Below are 20,826 nucleotides of genomic sequence, written 5' to 3'. Positions count from 1 at the left end.
GTTTAATGGGGGTTAAAATGTTTATTTTTCAAGGTAACTGTTATAAACAATTTTAGTGTATACTATACAATCAAATGACATCGCTATTTAGACAAGGAATTTATAGACTCCAGTAAGACGCGGATTAAAACATATTTTATGATTTGTTGTTCACTTTTAAGTTTTTTGCTTCTACCAGTCTTGCTGCTGTCGGTAGTTGTTGTTGACAGTTGAGTGAGTGGAGGCTGGAAAGGCAGTGTTGGAAGCCCTTCACAGCTAACAACATGAAACATGAATGTTACGAGCACATTAACATTAAGCCGATGGCCGTGCAGCTGTAAAACCCCAGTAAACAAGGAGACAAGGCGACTGAGACCGAAACTAGCCGAACGTGGCTGCGCGTAGGTCGATTCAAACACATCGGTTCCGGCGCGTCACAGGTCAGTCACATCGGTCACGTGATGCGCACTCGCATCCGGCGCAGGCCCGTCAGTCGCTCTGCCGACGTCAGTCAGTCAACATCAGATAACTTCCCACCGATTTGTTTTGATTGTTCGGACGTGTAACGGTCGTGTGACGTGTATGTTGGACAAACTAGTGTTGTAATTTTACTGTGTTAATATTTTAAATACTGTAACAATAAGCAAGATGAATGATGAAAAATTGATAGAATGTGTTCGCCAAAACCTTGTTTTGTATGATGTGTCTAACCCCAAGTATATGGACTCGTCGGCGAAAAATGAAATTTGGGAGATGATAGGTGTTGAAATGAATTTAGATGGTAAGTAACTGTTGTTTTTACTAGATATGAAACATTTGATTTGATACATTGCAACTAAAATATAACCAGAACATTTTATTAAAGGTTGTGAGTTTATGACTTGCAACTATCCCTACAATAGTTTCCACTACAGCCTAGTTTTCATTACAGTTATTTCCTCATTTCTGTCGTTTGACAAGGATCACAGAAAACAATATAGCCTTACAATATTTTTACCATGTGCCGTTTTTACACACAGTACAGTTTTTGTATACAGTATTTACTGCCATCGTGCCATGGAACCCTAGGCATACAGCTTCTAATTTCGAGATTGTATATTTTAAAATCTTGTATCTGAGGTCAAAATAATGGTTTAACGTCAAAAGCTTATAAATAGCTTAAAAGGTAATTTTTAAACATTTTAAAGTGAGAAATGCATCTGATGCTGACGTCATCGAATGTTGGTTTAATGGCAGTTTTTTACATCCGTGAAAGCGTCCCTTTCCCTTCTTGCAGCGGAAACGTACAGAAGTAGAGGAGCGTCAGTCGTAAAACTCTCAACCCCTTGGCCGAAGAATTCGTCGGGTCAGGAGGACCAAGGAGCGCAGAGGTGCTTGCGCTCCTCGGTCTTGCATTACCACTTTGACTAGAGGGAGAAGGGAGGGCGGGCCACACGACTCAACCCTTTTTTGTTGCTAAAGCGGCCCAAAAGCTACTGAACTCCGGTAGCAATTATCGAAAGCTTACTTCAATCCACTTATTGGTTTGCCATCAGAACCATAAAACTGGACTCAAACAATTTGGTGCTGGACGCACAATTTTTATTTCAGCTGCTGTTTGTCGATACGGGCGAAATGAAAGCATTCTATTGGCTGTCATGGCGTGACGTCAATCTTTGCTGTTTGTTGACTCAGATGGATTCAAATAATTGATATTTTTAACTACAGTACATCATTTCTAAAATTAAACTGCCATAACCTAATTTAACTAACCAAACTTGCTGATGATGACAAGGTTTACTAATTAAAAAAAGTTCTGTTCATAAAATAAAATGATAAATACCTCAAATTCTAACAAAAGATGTAGTTAGGAAGTAATTAAAAGTTAGTTAACATCAAAATCATTAGTTATAACTAACTTTTAATTAATTTTTTAAGTTAGTTAGGAAGTAATTACATTCTAAGCAAAATCTTTGACAAAAGGTTAGTGTCACCGGTGAGAGTCGATCTGGTTACCTCAGCCGGGATCAGCCGAGTAATCTATCATTAAAAGGCTGAGGGAACACCATTATACCGCAACGATACGGAAGGGCAGCGAACGTTGTTCGTGGTGTAATGGATAGAGCACTAGACTGATACAGTTCCAGATCGAATCCCACCGTTTAAAACGAAGTTGACAACCAGGTTTTCCACTATAGTTTGCGGAAACTTGTTGCTTTTTCTACAAAATGCAGCGGATTTTTCTGGCGTCAACTAGTGGAGAGAGAAGTTTTCCACTAAATTTTGGTTTCCCGCGGAGAGTCGGTAAGACCAAAGAAAGTTTACAACAAAAAGTTGAAGACTAGTTGCTAAACGCTTTGCGCAAGCAGCTTGTGGAAAACTAGTGGAGAACTATTCCCCCTCCCATCTTGTATACGTAAACTTATTGTAAATGTGTATTATTGTATTGTTGTAATTATTATAATAGGGTAAATTTTAGCTATTTTTCTATTTAAATATCTCAATTAGGCCTAATAACTCTGGATGTGTACAGATCTACAGACCACGCCTGTGTTCTGATTTTGATGAAATTTTGGTATGTAGGAACTAATTCAAAATATCTCCAGGTGTTTTAATTTTTTTTTGAAGTTTTGATTTTTAATGGTGATTTTTCCATAAAAACTCATAAACACGGAAAAATTGATTTTTTTTTGGAAATGGCCGAAACGATTTTGATAAAGATTTAGTAGCCTATATTGTTGCCACCCTTTAAACTCTGAACAAAATAATAGAACTCCCATTCCTGTAAAAATTACGGTTCAAAAGTTATTGTAACTTATATGTTGTTTTCCCATAAAATCCATGAAAAAAACGAAAAATTTATTTTAAAAACTGGTTTTGATTGAATTACCATCTTTGTGGTCCTTATAGTTCTAAACAATATAGTGCAACCCCCCATTGCTGTAAAAGTTACGATTCAAAAGTTAATGCGACTTTTGTAATTTTTTGGTTGTCAACTTTGGTGTAAACGCGGCTTAACTTTTTGTCAAAAGATTTTGCTTGAGAATACGATTACTTCTAAACTGTACATCTTTTGTTAGAATTTAAGACATTTAAAATATAATTTTATTTTACGAACAGAACTATTTTTCGATTAGAGAACCTTCATTCGATTCTTTTCATCATCAGCAAGTTTGGTCAGTTTGGTCGGGTTATGACAGTTTAATAAAAAAAAATTACAACTGGATTTGTAAAATTATAATTGAATTTGAAGCCTTTATAATTTTATATTATGAACTGATCTACTTTTTTGATTAGTAAACCTTCATTAGATTTTTTCATTATCAGCAAGTGGTTGGTTAGGTTAGGTTATGACAGTTTCATTTTATAATTTAAAAAAAAATTATAATTTTTCATTTTTTAACTCTCATTTTGTCCGTATTAAAAAAAAACTGCAGCTAAAATACAAATTGTGCATACAGGATAGCTATGCAAGTAAACAATAACATAACAATGCCTTAAAGTATCCGTTCAACGATTCCACTCCTATAGTGTGATTGTTGACGGAAAGCGGCTGGCTGAAGGGTCGACCCTACTCACACACAAGCAGGCCTCACACACACAGACGCAAGGGATTAGGACGGACGTGGGACGGACCATTGTCCTGCCACTCGAGTCATCGGTGGCTCATGGAAATTAAACTATCAATTTTTTTTAATTTTACGTTTGTTATAAAATCTGGTAACGCTTTTGACTTCAGCTCAAAATGCTAAGTTAAATGATACCAAACAATATATATTTTGCTTACAAAATGTAAAAGCTACGAGTATTTTAACACGTTTTTATTAGCTAGCTACTTGTCATAATTATTTCGTGTTTGGACTCATTTTTCATCGAATTAAACAACAAATGTATTAACACTAACCATTTTACTGTATATCTAACATCAAATGAATTGCAATTTTGAGGTATCATTAACAGATGTTATGTTTCTACTTAGTGAATAGGGGATCAGGGCTTTCAGGCGGTGGTAGGTTAGTTCCGCAGATAATAACCCTAGGGCCATAAATGGGTAGGTTCGTTCCGCATTTGAATCTGGTGGGCCCCTTAAGGATGTAGTAACACTTCGGCCCAGTAACATTTCGGCCAAACTCAAATTTCTTAGAAAAACAGTATCACTTCGTCCCACTCGCTTTTACAGATGATTAAATAAGCTAATGGAGTAACATTTCGGCCCGACGAAAAATTGACAAGGGTTGAGGAACGCAGTTCAGGTAGTACTGTACATGACCTGTATACTTTGCAACCACCTTCTGGTGGAATGTCGCCCAACCGTCACCCCTTGCATCCTCTGACCTCACATGACGGAGAATCGGTGGAATCTTACCTAACCTAACCTAACCTAACCTAACCTAACCTGACCTAACCTAACCTAACCTGTCAAATATTTTGTTGGGACGAAGTGTTACTAGTGGGCAGGTAGAGAGTTGGACCGTAGGCCACATCTGAGGGTTTCGGGCCGAAATGTTACTGGGCCGAAGTGTTACTTGGGCCGAAGTGTTACGACACTCCCTTAAGTAGGTAGGTTATTTCCGCATTTATATTGACAAAGGTGGGTTACACTCCATTAGACAAGGGTAATTAGCCTCACTAAAAGCCGACGTAGAATGAATATTGAAGAAATTTAAGTTAAATATCCAAAGATTGGATACGCTTGTATCCGATTCGAAATTCGGAATATTTATGATACAAACTCTACATATTTTAGGTTTAGGATGTAAGAAAATCGCCTGTTTCATAAATGTTAACAAAATTGATCTTAGTAATAATACTGATTTGACTATTTAGTAATAATACTGCACAGATACCGTACACACTATGATTAGTTGTGATAATAGTTATGTAAAAAATCTATGAACACACAGAATAGCACGCGGTCTAGATGCTTGAATTCTCCAAGTGATTGCAGCCACATACCATCCTCGCGTACTACAAATACTCTCTTCCCCCGATTCCCATATTTTAGGAAATATTTTTTTGGGAATTCCTAGAAATATTACACCGCATTGTTTACTACAGGGAATACAGCAGAGAACATATTTAGTTTGTTGTCAGTATTTACAAGACGTATTTATTATAACTGTTATTATCCATGCGTATCTATGCGTATCTGTGCGTATCTATGCGTATGTATTTCCATTAGTTGCATACGCTTTTAATAGGGTCTTTTAAACTCATAGAAAATTATGACTACTAGTTTTAATATAGCTTCTGTAGTGCCGGTACTAGACAACTGCTCGATTTCGAGCAACAGGTACACTAGTTTTGTTTTATATTTTTAATTTGTTATAAGATGCTTACAAAGTTTAAAGTTTTTCCTGTGACAGGTTTAGTTTACCAACTGAGCTATTAGCATTTTGTAACATAAGCGTATTTAAGCAGCAGCTGGTGTAATGTGATTTTTTCAGTTTTAAGATTGCGGCTTCGCAATAATGATTGGGATAATAATCTTCAATATAATAATAATCAATAATAATCTTCGCCCTTTAAGAATGGGATCGGTGAAAGAAATATCTGCATCAGCTATGGTAAAAAACTAGAGAAATCGTTACAACTGGAACATGCTACTTCAACTTTAACTCATTCAGAACTTGCTTATTTTTATGGATTATTTCGGTTGACTGGCATTTTTGTACGCTTCACTGATCTTTCCAATTTCAAGAGATCTATTGTTGAAGCCGTCAAATGCGGAACTGACCTACCAGATTATAACCCACCCTACGGGACCCGGATTAGTGTAGGTAGCAAATGCGGAACCAACCTACCCCCTTTCAGGCAATTAGGACGGTGGTGAGTGTGCGTGCGTGAGTCGGGTCCCTCGCAGGTAGGGCTGAGCTCCAGCCGCACTCCGGTAAAAATCAGACTATACACGAGGAAACCACGTGACGTCGGAAATAGCCGAGCACTCACGGATTCCTCCGATCCTCATCCGAAGTTCTGGAGTAGGTGGCTACACTTGTCCGATTTGGTCCGGTCCGCCCCGAATGCTTCCCAAAAATGCGGATGAATGCTCTCTGGAGGAAAGTTCCGCGCCGAATCGGTTCGGAGTGGAGCGGACCAGGGCTTGAGATATACAGGGAGCGGACAAGTGTAGCCGCCTCCATTTAAAAACATGGGAAGCATTGTACCGCATTTTGGAGGACCGAATGGGGCAAGTGTATCCACTGTTTCCGCCCGCGAACAATCTTGAGAGCGCTCAAACGACTACGTCATAGTGACGCCAGCTTTGCTCAGGGGGTAAAATGTCGGTAACCCATGACCTTTCCCCTCATCCCCCAGTTTTGTCCCGTTACAATACAACAAAAATTGCTAAATTCTACTGTAGACTACGTACATTTTATTGCGGTAATTTAAAGTTTCAAAGTAGACGTTTTTACGTTTTAAGAGGCGGTCGGATAGAGCCCCGTATCCCATATTTTGCAGGCGTCACGAGCAACAACACAGTCCTCCCAAAACAGACTTTTGTAATAGTACCACCCTTGGCCACCAGTTTCGTGGCTGTCGCATAACGGGATCTGAGATGGTTGACAACCCTGTGTTACCTAGAAACTTGAAAGCATCAACTCGACTACCCTCAGCCTGGGGCATCGGGTCCCAGTGACATTCCTTTATCCAGGATGGAGGGGTGTTTAGCTCTAGGAGAGATGGAAGTACATCATAATCTCTAACCTACCTGTGTCTGTGGTACTTTGGGCTTCGGCCTGCTTGTGGTGTGCGACCAGCATTCAGTGGGCAAATCCTCGACTTTGGAAGTAACCTTTCCTGGAGGTGAAAACGGGCAAGTACCCGCAGCTCACGGGGACACTCAAGGGCAACGTAACTTTCCGCAGTGTGAGGGCAACGGTTTGTAGGTACTTATGCAAACCTATCCCTGTCTCTGAGCACGGACGGTATGGTTATCTTGAGTGTGGGGGGTTCTTCCCGGAACCTCAATTGAGCCAAGGGTGTCGCCACCTCTGGTGGATAGGTTCATCCGGGTGGGTTTCACTTCTATACCTGCCTCCTTTTGGGAAACCCTGATGGCCTGGCAGTGATGTTGGGTCTGACGGGCAAACGAAGTAGATCGGGTGCTGGGTCCGAGCCCGCCAGGGGTATCTGGGGATCTATCGCTCTAGATATCTCTGGTTCCCAGCAATGGGTCAGGCCTCGATCGGGCAGCGGTGTAAATGGGAGGTTGGGGTTCCCCCCGTCAGCGTGCTGATGGTCCCCTTCCTCCTGGCTATTGATGGCGGGTTCTGCCTGTCAGGGATGAGATAGGTCCCGAGTGTTGCTTGCACTAAATGCGTCGGGGCGCTCTACTATGGACCTCTAGGTTCCGACCTAGTGGAACCCAGGTGGAGTGACGCTTAAACAAGCAGCCGGAATCCCTGGTTAGGATTGAGGGGCAACCCTCTTTCCGAAGGGTCTGCTTCGGCAGCCGGCGAGCCTGATGACCTTAAGTCATCCGCCCATGATGTGCTAAAGGTTGATGCGTAAGCTTCGGCCTACATCATGGGGCCCGGGTATGTCCTGTAGGATAGGTACCGGGTAAGCAGTCAGGGGGCTTCGGCTCTCATGACAACAAATAATAATAATAATAATAATAAATACCCTCAGCCTGCGATGAACCGCAGGGGGCTCACGCTTGCGTGGGTTCGTGGCCTGGGCGACCACGCGGACCCTAGCTCTCCCAGAGGGGAGGTAACTGCTCGGTGTCAGACCCGGCACTTCAGGTAGACCACAGTTATGGACGACTGGTAAGCGCCAGCCCCTTAGGGGGAGCCTCCAGTGACATTCCCTCCATTCAGGGTGGGGGGGGTGTTTAGCTCTCAGTGACGCCGTTAATTCCGCCTCTCCTCAACTACCTGTAACTGTGGTTGTGACTGAGTCCTACCTGTTGTGTTCGACTGACATTTTGTGAGGCATATCCTCGACTTTGGAAGTAGCCTCGTCCTGGGAGGTGAAATACCTAGCCCCCAGAGGGGAGGTAAATGCTCCGTGTTGGTATCGGCATTTTCAAGTTGGCCACAGACATGGTCGACTGGGCATCGGGTCCCAGTGACATTCCTTTATCCAGGATGGAGGGGTGTTTAGCTCTAGGAGAGATGGAAGTACATCATAATCTCTAACCTACCTGTGTCTGTGGTACTTTGGGCTTCGGCCTGCTTGTGGTGTGCGACCAGCATTCAGTGGGCAAATCCTCGACTTTGGAAGTAACCTTTCCTGGAGGTGAAAACGGGCAAGTACCCGCAGCTCACGGGGACACTCAAGGGCAACGTAACTTTCCGCAGTGTGAGGGCAACGGTTTGTAGGTACTTATGCAAACCTATCCCTGTCTCTGAGCACGGACGGTATGGTTATCTTGAGTGTGGGGGGTTCTTCCCGGAACCTCAATTGAGTCAAGGGTGTCGCCACCTCTGGTGGATAGGTTCATCCGGGTGGGTCCCACTTCTATACCTGCCTCCTTTTGGGAAACCCTGATGGCCTGGCAGTGACGTTGGGTCTGACGGGCAAACGAAGTAGATCGGGTGCTGGGTCCGAGCCCGCCAGGGGTATCTGGGGATCTATCGCTCTGGATATCTCTGGTTCCCAGCAATGGGTCAGGCCTCGATCGGGCAGCGGTGTAAATGGGAGGTTGGGGTTCCCCCCGTCAGCGTGCTGATGGTCCCCTTCCTCCTGGCTATTGATGGCGGGTTCTGCCTGTCAGGGATGAGATAGGTCCCGAGTGTTGCTTGCACTAAATGCGTCGGGGCGCTCTACTATGGACCTCTAGGTTCCGACCTAGTGGAACCCAGGTGGAGTGACGCTTAAACAAGCAGCCGGAATCCCTGGTTAGGATTGAGGGGCAACCCTCTTTCCGAAGGGTCTGCTTCGGCAGCCGGCGAGCCTGATGACCTTAAGTCATCCGCCCATGATGTGCTAAAGGTTGATGCGTAAGCTTCGGCCTACATCATGGGGCCCGGGTATGTCCTGTAGGATAGGTACCGGGTAAGCAGTCAGGGGGCTTCGGCTCTCATGACAACAAATCTAAATCTAAAATCTAAAAAAAATCTACCCTCAGCCTGTGTCCTAGCCCTTGTCTATTGTCCCACCGCATGTTTCACTTTCACTGGTTTGCTACCTTCGCTCACCCACCCTTTGCGTCTCAGCGATTACGTGCCGGAGCAGGTCTCAGTTCGTCACCGCACAATATGCTCATTTTCCACACAAAAAATGTTTTGGAGATACAAATAGCACTTTCAGTAAGACATTTTGATTTATACACTTATCAAAATACATGATAATGTATTCAATTATAAATAATATACTAGTGCTACTGGGCTAAATAATGTAACTACTTGGCCTATCCCATACATTTTATTGAATTTCCCTGTAATGAGGTAGCTATTACCGTAAGTGGCATGGTAAGACCTACGCCCGGAACCGATTTACTTTTTCATTTTGATGTCCCCAGAGGCCAAAAACACCATTCGTTCAAATTTGTATATATATGTGTGTCCGTGAACACGATAACTTGAGTAATTTTTGTCCGATTTTGATGAAATTTTGTTTGAAGGTGTGAGGCGGGATAAACTTGAATGAGTTCGCGAACCAGCATGATCGGACCATGGGAACGGGGTTTTATCGGGTAAAAATTGTTTTTTCTAAATTTTTGACCCTCTAACTAAACACAAAATTTCCCAATTTCTCGTGTTGAACGTTAAAAAAATGTATAATACATTAAAATAGCATAAATAAACCCTTTAAAGTATATGCTCAAACCTATATAAAAAACTACAAATATTGTCCCTAATTAAACTACATTAAAATACCTATGAAAAATACTGAACATGGTTTACAAAAGACTGAATATACGAATGCTTCGCAATATAATGTCACCTGATCGTCTTAGTCCATATTTTATATCTAATGATAGAAGGAATTTCTTTTAGATCTATGAGGCATAGCCCTACGTAGGCCTGTAATTGAAATTCACCTTTCACACTGGTTTAAAATAGTTACATACTACATCAACCTCACTACTGCACACTTTATTCAGGTTGAAATTTTCATTTACAAAGGTGCTCTTGTCTTTTCCACGAAACACTGAGAATTAAGGACATTAATGCGTTATCAACAGACATACTCACAAAAATACAGAATTGAATTAGGGGATATTTATTTAAAAGTTGTTATAGTGTCATCAAGTTTTATGATAATCGTATTTAGGCCTAATCCTAATCAAACTGTAAAATTGGTGTACATCCGTTGGCAAATATATAAATAAGTAAATAAATACACAGTCCACAAAACATTGATACGTTGACAACGTAACGATTTAAAAATTCATTATGGTTTGTCCAAAAAATCTTTCACTTGATGTGGTATCTTGGTATCAGTATCGAAGTAAAATTAAAATTCATGATGTAGCCCCTGAACTGTTTAATTAGACTAATATGAGGTACGCACCTTTACGTACGTCAATAGTTCAATTGTAGTAAGTAGAACTCACAACATGTTTCACCTATTCAAACAGTATCGAAGTTATTAATCTACCTTGGTTTTGGATTTTTTTTTCGAAAATCAAAGTTATTTCCCATTAATAGCATTATTTGTAAGCAGCTTTTAATGTTAACATATTAATGACAGTTTGAAGAAAAAACCCTTATCCAAACAAAGGGTTCTTATTTGAAAGATTACGTAATCTCTAAACGATGATCGGTATATTCCCAGCACTGAGCACTATACAACACTGATTCACGGCCTTTTCCCCGGTTATCAAAACTCAAGAACAATCGTTGTACTTGCGATTAATTAAACCGGCTAAGTAAGGCACAACGTTTTTAATCCCACTTGGTTTGGATGTGCTTACAAAACTTGATCGGAAATGGTTGCGGTATTTGTAAACAGTATTTAATGTAAACATATCATATGTGACAGCTAGAAGTGAGAACTAATCCAAATAGCTGATCGTTATTTCATAAAATTTAATAGTAAACATTGGAAGAAAATTTGACAAAAATCGAACAAAATTGGGTTTTTGATGGTTTGTTATTTTGTTTTCAAAGAAGCGGGGCCATGTTTTTATAGCCAAAGAAACTCACTAATCCAGTAAATACAGAAAATGATTTGAACCTTGATCGGTATTCTAGTTTTCTAGGAGTAGGCCGCGTAAAATGACATTTTGGCGTCACTGACAGAATGAAAGAATGGACAGACAGACAGAAATTGAGATAAGACTCGTTTCGGCTTTCTTAGGCTATGAAACCTAATGTAACCAGAAACTGCATGATTCTAAGCAATGTAGGCCTACAGACAAAACTGTATTTTATTTATATAGATATATGGAACGATTTAAATAAAAAAAATATAAAAAATAAAAACAGTAGGTCCTATGTGTCGTATTTTTACGTTTCAAAGCCATTTGAAGTTGCAATCTTGCTCTTGATGTTTTTTTCTAGATTTTGCCTTATCCTGTGCCTCTAATATATAAAAAGGATTTCGGATGGGCACTTGGGGTTTTATCTTAGCTCGAATATTATAGACCTAAAACGGGACATCGCAATTCCAAGATAATCCGTGAGTCAGAAGCCGGCTTGGCTACGTCGCAGTGCTGGTCCGGAGGGTGGATTTGGTTCCTGGAAAACCTTAATCGTATATACCACGTATGTCAGAAAATGCTTTTGTTCCACTGGACCTTGTTTTCTTACTGACAAATAGTTTGTATCAAATCGTGTAAATTGCAGCAGCTATCTTTATACAGCTAAGTCCTTAATCAACGTACTAAGTATGACCAAAAGAGACGTTTATTCTAACGGAACTTGTTTTATATTGATGAATGGTTTGTATCAAACCGGGTGTTGTAAAACTACTTTTATCTCTGATGACAGTAATATTTTAATACATACCTACGGTAAATACACAGTCCGAAAATATTAGATTCTTAGATTCCTGTGAATTCAATATCATCATTTCCTTGGCATTATAATACATCAGGGATGTAACCACATAACGTTATTTATTTATTTAAACAGATCTGTGGCCAGTTTAAATGCATTTTATTTGGCGCGGTTTGAAAACGTGCTCTGTAATCCACAATCGACTGTGCTGCCATCGGCCGGGACATCGTCGAACTAGTACTCAGTCGGCAAGCAAGGCTTTTTTGCAAGCGTTTACAAAAAAATACAAAACTTAATGTTAACCATCGAAAAATAAATATCTGTCACACTCAATACACTAATGAATATATGCTCTTCAATATGGCGTTTGAACCAGAATTATTCATAGTGCCAGTCATTTTATATTTTAGCAGAAAGTATTGCAATTCCTTATGGGAAATGTAAGAAATGATTTATTTTATATCCGGCTTATAATTAAACATTATGATTTTTATATTGTACAGTCTTAATCCTACATACATTTACAATGTTTTGAGTGTGGGAAATATTTTTTGGAACACGGATAGACCAGAAAACGAGGAATTATTATATGCGCTCCATGTTAAAGTGACGGCCAGTGTCGGCAGCCGAGAATCTCTGTCCGACCGCCTCTTAATCTGTTCAATTGATAATTTTAATCTTAGCAATTATGTAGATTTTGGGGAGTTTACCGGGCTTCCACCTATAATTATATAATGTTTCGCAAAAGTTTTTTATCTACTTATATACAAGACAAAATATAAGACAAAGCGGGAAACGGAGCTAGTGCCGTTCTATTCTTTGCTGTGGGGCCGTGGGGATTATAAACTGACAAAACCGTCAGATAGGCCCGAGTGCCGTTTGACTCCCCAGAGCGTAAGAATGATTCAGGAAAAGGATATCAAGTTGAAGGGGTGGTTGAAGGGGTTGGTGTAGTGGGCAGGATGTAATGAAGACCGGGTACAGTTTCTTGAACCGGCTACCCTAATATCGATTGAAAATTAATATCGATTCGATAAGTATCTTTATTATTATTTTTTTTTAATCATCAGGTTAGGTTAGGTTATAACAGTTTCATTATCCCTAAAAAAATTTGCTCTTCATCCCTGGCCGATGTTTCCACCCCCATACTGCACCGTGGAACTGGTTACATATGCCACGATTAGAATTGAACCTGACCGGCACTCGCCCCGTCAAGCCTCTGGCTGTAAAATGGCCCAGACAAAGCATATAAAGGTAAATTTGAAATTGGTTTCATTTACCTCCACTCATCGCGCTTTGTCCTGTAGGCTGTAGACCACGGTTCATTTTAGCTTAAACTATAACACTAAAGAGGTTTGTTATATTTCAGGAGGAACATGCAAAGCCAGGTGGAATAACATTAGAGACACCTACAGGAAATCCTTGAAAAGAACTGCAGCGAAAAGTGGAAAAGGAGCAAAGAAGATTAAACTGTACAAGTATTCCAACCAACTAAGCTTCCTGCAAAAGTATTTGGATGAAACTTTTAGTAATATTGAAAACCAAACTGGTGATACACTGGAGGAGGAGCTAGATGAGTTTTACGCAGGCAATATTTGTGATGTCTACACCGAAGAGAATTTGGAGAATGAAACTATCAAGGAACGAGTTCAAAAACCTACCACCCAGATCAACAAAAATACTATTTCAAAATTTAGATTCCCGTCAAGCCCTTGTGTGAAGGCCGTGAAGAAAATCACGAAAACCAACACAAATGAAGAAAATGTGTCTTTAAAATTGATGGACTTTCTTACCAAATATAAACAAAATCCAAAGCCGGCGGAGCATCCAGTCGACGCCTTCTTAAGTGCAATGGCACCATCACTGAAAACTTTCTCACAGTATAATTGGCATCTGGCCAAATCAGAAATATTTAGCGTAGTTCAAAAATACGAACTTAAAACAATTACAGGACAGCTACAACCTGATGACATTTCCAGCAGTCCAACCAATCCCCGAAGCTCTGCAACCCCCCCACTCTCTTCATCAGTGCCACCACATTCTACTTGAACATTTCTATGGCCGTTCATAGTTAAATAGTTCTTTTTGAATTGCCTGTACCATCTTAAAGAAAATCGTCATTAAAGTTGTTTGTGAGATAAGCATGTTTGTTTCTCTTTTGTTTGAAACGCCTAAATTAGCAGCAACCATTTTTGAACACGGTAATGTGCATGCCACATTCAATAGTGACCCCTCCCGTTTAGCGTTGTATTAGTAGCTTACAACGCTGCATACTAGTACGAATTAAGATGTATTAATTCCTTTGAGATATGAATAATTATAAGGTTAACATGTGAAACTCCAGACACAGAGCCACAGGGGCGGAGCACGAAGGTCAGATCAGAATGAAACTAAGCATACTAAGCATACCAACGAAGCATACTATTAGCTATGCTTCATATGCATATTTTAATATAATGTTTTTTTTAATTTTTGATCCTGAATGGTTAACGTTATAAATTTTTGTAACTCAAAATTTAAATGATTCATTACCGTTAAGGGGTAAGACCGATGGGAGCAAACTCTATAACCTCGTCCCTACAAATCACGTTTGGCCCTCCCCGCTCTTGTTTAAAATCTTAGTTTCAGGACCCATTTTATAGTGATGTGAATTGCAAGTAATATAAAGTTGTTTAAATATGCTACAGTAAATCAATCACTAATGTTAAAAGTATAATTTAATTTCATCTAAACATGATAAAAGTTAAAGCCCTCACTCACTGACTGACTGATTCATCACTAATTCTCCAACTTCCAGACAAGCTAGGAGGCTGAAATTTGGTTTTCTGATTGTTTAGTTAGCAATAAATAGGACAACTAAATAGTCTGATCTGACTTTCGTGTTCCGCCCCTGCGGCTCTGGAGTTTCCCACGTTATAACCTTATGAGTATTCACATCTAAAAGGAAATAATAAATCTTAAAGATTTTTCAATTAAACAAGTTGGTTCTATGATTATTACAATCATTATACAGTTAAGCCTACAAGGTTAACCAACAGGTGGCAGAGCTATTAATTTTTTGTTTGAATTTATGACAACAGCTATTTAAACCGATAAGGTCTGTCAAAGTAAGATTGTTTACAGTCATGTTTATGTTTTTAATTTAGTAATAGCTATTTACATTACAAGTGTAGTAAGAGCGTTTTTACATCACGCAGGTGAAAGTTGTGCAACGAGCGAAGCGAGTTGCATAATTTACCTAAGTGATGTAAACACGCTCTTGCGTAACGTGTAACGTACAAGATTTTACCTGACCCGACAATATACAGGAGGTTACGAACAATATTTTTCATTACCCATTTCACTCATCTTATAACAGTAAGGTTCATTTACAAACAAAAGCTAGGTTAGGAAAATTCTTCAAAACATAACAATAAAATTCAAACTTAAAAAATATAACTCTATGGAGCCAACGACGTTTAACGCTAGAAATCAGCTGTGTGCTTGAATTTTATTGTTATTGTTATGTTTTGGAGAATTTTCCTAACCTAGCTTTTGTTTGTAAATGAACCTTACTGTTATAAGATGAGTGAAATGGGTAATGAAAAATATTGTTCGTAACCTCCTGTATATTGTCGGGTCAGGTAAAATCTTGTACGTTACACGTTACGCAAGAGCGTGTTTACATCAGGTAAATTATGCAACTCGCTTCGCTCGTTGCACAACTTTCACCTGCGTGATGTAAAAACGCTCTTACTACACTTGTAATGTAAATAGCTATTAATATTGTGCAAATAGGGCGATTTTATCTTTAGGAGCATAATTCATCAACTTATTGACTTTTCAAAACGTGTTTAAAAAGGTATTGTTATTGTTTTCTCCAAAAAATAATGTCTAAGAAACGGAGTAGCGTGTTAATAATTTTAGTGCATTACTGTCCAAGTAAATGACTTGGAGGGAAGGAACTAATACTGTATTATATATATAGATATATATGATTGTTTGGAGTACAACAATAACGTGAAAACTACTTGACTAATTGAGCTGATTTTCCCCATGAATAGAGCCATTATACAGGCTTAAAGGAAATAGTCATCTTTTATTTTAACACTCTAGTAGGGCTTTGCCCTGGCAGCATGCAACGTTTAAATTTCATTCCCATGATTACTCTTAATATTAGAATTGCCAAGATGATGTTAACCACGTATTGGAGATATTTTTTTTGCCTGTTGGTAAAATTGTCGAAATTTATTTTACCAACAAAAAGGAGATATAGCAGATATAGGCTAGTATTTTGGTGAAAACCCTTATGTAGGTTGTTCCAGAGGAAGTAATTTGAAGCTCCTGGTAAAAATACAGTTAGACAGAGGATAATGCAAAAGGCAATTTTAGCCATCAGTGGGTTCATAGTAGTAGTAAAACACAAAATTATATCGGGTGAAGCCGGCGGGTAACAGCTAGTTATTATTTTTTGTTTCTAATGTATTTGAACCTTATATTTGATCATAACCTGTATAGTTTTAATTTCAAAACGCAACACTTAAACTCAACAACTAACATTTAGTACAGTAGTGTGTTTTCAATATTATCTTACCGTTCAACTACAATCAAGAAAATATTGATTAAATCGGATCTCAGCCCAAACATTGATAACACTAATTGGTGATGGTTACGACAGTATAATTGTACACATCCCATGTCTGGCTCATATGATATAGAAACAATATGATGCGTATCCTCTCTCTCCTCACACATTCTGTTCTATGTGAGTACTAGCATTGACTATATATACCTACTGTAGGTATATATAGTCAATGGTACTAGCTATTGCCCGTCGGCTTCGCCCGACATATTTTCAGTTTTATTATGAACCGGCTGAGGTTGTGTCTTCATTACGGGCTAACATATATTTCAAATATATTTATTCATGGTAATACAAAAAGTTAAGTTTAAAAATATTGACAACGAGGTCCAATTGATACACAAAAAGTAACGAAAAAATTTAATTTTTTTCTTTCTCTTTTCTACACAAATGTTTCTAGCACTATTATTCCATGGCGGCTTGTGGCATGTACTCGTCTATACAGAATAATTGGCAGCAGAAATACAAAATGTAGTTTGATGAAATTTGGTTTAAATGTGTCAGGCGGGATGAATTTGAATGAGTTCGCGAACCACCATGATCGTACCATGCGAACCCCTTTTACTGGGGGTTTTATAGGGTAAAAAATGGGGTTTCTCACTTTTGACCCTCAAAACACAAAATTTCCCAATTTCTCTCTAGACCTTTTTAAAGAGCTTAAAAGAACAAATAGTATATCAAAGTGTTTTTGTACGGTTATTGGTAACGAAGAAAAATTTATAAATTTCAAAATCCCATGTTATTTTTATGGAGAATAATGTAAAATGCTGTAGTTTGCTTGTTTATGGATATATTTTGACCAAACTTGGCAAATCATTTTATTTTATACTAAGATATTATTATTTTACCAAAAACACACTTTATAAGTTTCCTTGTAGCAGCAAACCTAGGTACCCATCAAACCTAATGTTATTTAAATAGATTTGATTAAAAATCAATCCAGACAAATGGAAATTCCCTTAGTCGGCAGGTTTTGCTGTGGGGGTATTTTTATCAAAATATGTTGGAAATCAGGTGAGTACGCATGTTTGCTTTAATTTCACACTGTATTAATTTTTTAACGAAAACTACCACTATTTCACTTTAGGTTGGCTAGTGGTAACAGCAAGAACTAAATACCCCCGCCGCAGCAAACCTGCAGACTAAGCGAATTTCCATTTACCCGGCTTGATTTCTACTAAAATATTCCCAAAAAATTTTCCCATTTATTTCCTATTTAAATAACATTATTTTTTGTGAGTACTTAGGTCTGCTGCTACGGGGAAGATATTGAGGTGAGTTTTTTTATTGAAATGTTAATAGCTTGTATGAAATAAACAAAATTTCCAAATTTTATTAAAATACACGCATAAACAAGCATACTACAACAGTTGATTTATTCCCCAAAAGAATAACATGGGAATTTTTAAATTTACAATTTTTTTAAAATTATCTCTGTAACCGTTGGGCACATAACAACACTTTAATGTACAAAATTATTTCTTTTTTAAGCTCTAAAAACTGTTTGGAGAGAAATTATAAAATATTGTGTTTTTAGGGTCAAAAATGGGAAAAAATCTATTTTACCGCAAAAAACCCCGTTCCCATAGTCTGATTATGCTGGTTCACAAACTGGTTCAAATAAACGTAGATTTACATGTTTGTGCAAATTTTCATCAAAATAATTATTATATAATGTTTGCTTGAGTTATCATGCTAATTTAAACGGATGGTTTTTTTTGCCTCTGGGGACCTCAAAACGAAAAGGTAAATCGGTCCCGGGTCTAGGTCTTTCCATGACACATACGGTAATAGCTTATTCCCTATATGGGAAATTCCCTAAAAAGGCTGAGAATAGGAAATGTGCAACGTTTTTATGAAGTTACTTGGTCCAGCTGATGCTTTGAATTACAAAAAATAGGCTTAAATAATTATATAATATGCTTTGCAACAAGAGTAAAATAATAGTGCTGCAATTTTTTGGTAAACCGTGTAACCTTTAATGCTGTTGAACATCATAGAACCCAATTTGTAGGTTTATTTGAATAGCTTTCAAAATCGTTCCTTCATTCTTTTTAAATATTCTTTCAATATCCCTGACATGGGTACCTTTAAGATGGTCCCTAGGCTAAGCCCTGAGAGAGTTGTCACAAAATTGATGGTGTATAATGTATAAGCATATTTAATGAAATTCTACATGTATGTACAGTACCAAGTTTCGTGGCCATCGGCCCAGCTTAGTTTATCACTGCCAAATATATATACAAACCAATCCTCTTTTATGTATTTATCCTCTTTTAGATGATGCTACATTGCAGGTCTACTGATATAATGTACTGTAATATTTTCTTTTACCATGATTGATTGGTGGTAAGGAGGTAAAGATTCTGGTATAGGGTTATGTACATTAAAAAATGAAACATGAAATAAAAAGTATAAATCATTTTCGGACAGATTGCGAGCGAAACCCGTTTGATAGGTACTGTATTGTACTTCAAAACTATAGTTAAATCTGTACTGTATTCATAAAATGTTTACCCGGTGAATCTTTGATCATTGTAAAATACGAGTTGAAGATTAATGTTTTAAAGGAATAAATGGTAAAGGTAATAGTTATTGATTGACTTATTGTATATCATGTGATTAACAATAGTGCCTAAACATAATAACGTAAGCTTAAATTTCTTCGTAATATAATTTTGCCTTATTACTCCGTGAACCGATGTATCGTAGGTTATAGTAGCTGTGAAGGGAGGACGAGTATAGTTTTGTTGGTTAGCTTCGCAGATATGGGAGATTTATTTATCCTGCATCAGTACCATCGAGCGGCGGATATGTAGTTTTAAGTGACAATGCTTCACTTCACCGCACCCCACTACACTACAATCCTATTTTCGTTTTATAGCTCAAGCTCACGCAACGCATGAGGCTGAAATCAAAAAGGCAATAAAGCAGTATGAGTGAGTGTAGAGCCGTTATGTTTGTAGAGAGGCCAGTAGAAATGTGAGGAAAGTGCGCGAGCTACTTCCGTTCAAGGCTAAGGGTCAAGTCGTCAATTATGCATGTGAGAGCGCCGGGGGCGAGGTCCTTTGACGTTGATGGGGGAGGGAGGGGGAGAAAATCCCCCCTGAAACGAAAAGAAATCCTCGGTAATCCTCTGAAATCGTTTTTTAGAGAGATCGATTTAAATCTTGAATTCTGTTTTTAAAGGAACAGCTTTCCATTTCTTGACACATGAACTGAATTTTTCATCGAGGAAAGTTGTCCAGAAATGGCCAGTATCTAAAAGTGTATTTTATTTATTGAAATGCTAGGGTACAAAATTTTGTCTTCCCACAATTCACATTGTACATTACACACATGTACACACATTGTACACATTACACTGTAGAGATAATTGCTTTGTGAGGCACATATATAATATATCTGCCACTTCTTTTAGATATTAATTTTGTCATCTAAATGTGATAGAGTATTTGAAGTATTGATACAGTGATAATAATATTTTATTCAGGAAAGCTTTACATAATTGGTTTCTAATTGACTGGACGGAAAGTTCAGTAGGGAAATATACGAAGAAAGAACTTTCCATTTAATTCAAGTAGATACATCTGTAAGTAAATTTACTTCGTTAATTACTTTGCTTTTAATTAATTATAAAGGTACCAGTAGCGCTCAGTTTTTTTAATCAATGTGTACCTAGAAATATAGCTTATAGCATGTACAGTAAAAACAGTGTTTTATTATTTAACCTCTATCAGGAAATTGGGAACTGAAAACACATCATTATCATAGTAATGAATTCAAAGTATAAGCTAATGAGGTAATCAATTTTCCCAACACCTGGACTAGTGTGCCTTGCCGCACCGTGTGTTGTCACTTAGTGTTCACATCCACACTTACATTCATACAGTCAACATTCAGAACACACAGCTCTTGCTGACGTCACAAGATAGATAGAAAGTTAGTTTTAGCACCACTATGCAATTTCTAAACTATGCTTCCTTGAGTTCCGTTTCAACTGGATAGCGATGTTTCAAAATACTAAAGTATACTATTAATTTATATTTATGATAATACAACAGCTTGGCCTTCCAGCTGTCACCCAGAATAAAAGGGTGATCAACTCAAGGAGGCCACCATTGAGATATCGGAAACGGTAAGAATTAGAGAAAACTTTAAATGGGGAACATTCCTTTATTTTTTGTGGCAGTTAAAAGTATGATTTTATTTTTTTCGAAATTCAGCCGCCATTTTCCAAAATGGCGGCCAACTTTGAAATTTCTTATGGGACACCCTATATTTTATCATGTTTTCTGATAGAACATGCAATTTAAAAACTGTTTTATTTTTGAGATTTTTTTCGATAAA

The 20,826-nt window shown here is 38.3% G+C and overlaps 1 protein-coding gene across 1 annotated transcript; it reads left to right on the top strand.

Annotated features, from left to right (window-relative positions):
- The first annotated feature begins 459 nt into the window (after window positions 1–459).
- Window positions 460–13,969, top strand: LOC128982892 (uncharacterized). Its single transcript, XM_054401948.1, has 2 exons — window positions 460–760; window positions 13,225–13,969. Exons 1-2 carry the CDS (start codon window positions 628–630, stop codon window positions 13,902–13,904), a joined length of 813 nt encoding a protein of 270 aa, XP_054257923.1. The 5' UTR covers window positions 460–627; the 3' UTR covers window positions 13,905–13,969.
- Window positions 13,970–20,826: the final 6,857 nt, after the last annotated feature.

Source organism: Macrosteles quadrilineatus, unplaced genomic scaffold (assembly GCF_028750875.1).
Source record: "Macrosteles quadrilineatus isolate MER2022 unplaced genomic scaffold, UCM_ALF_1.0 Scaffold_1__1_contigs__length_201487025, whole genome shotgun sequence".
NCBI lineage: Eukaryota > Metazoa > Arthropoda > Insecta > Hemiptera > Cicadellidae > Macrosteles > Macrosteles quadrilineatus.
Note: the sequence above shows the minus strand (reverse complement) of the source record. Positions and strands in the feature narration are given on the sequence as shown.

Bases quoted from the DNA above. Each gene is read 5' to 3' on its own strand.
- LOC128982892 (XM_054401948.1), top strand. From the start codon at position 628: ATGAATGATGAAAAATTGATAGAATGTGTTCGCCAAAACCTTGTTTTG. The intron at 761-13,224 runs GTAAGTAACTGT...GTTATATTTCAG, and splicing joins TGTTGAAATGAATTTAGATG to GAGGAACATGCAAAGCCAGG.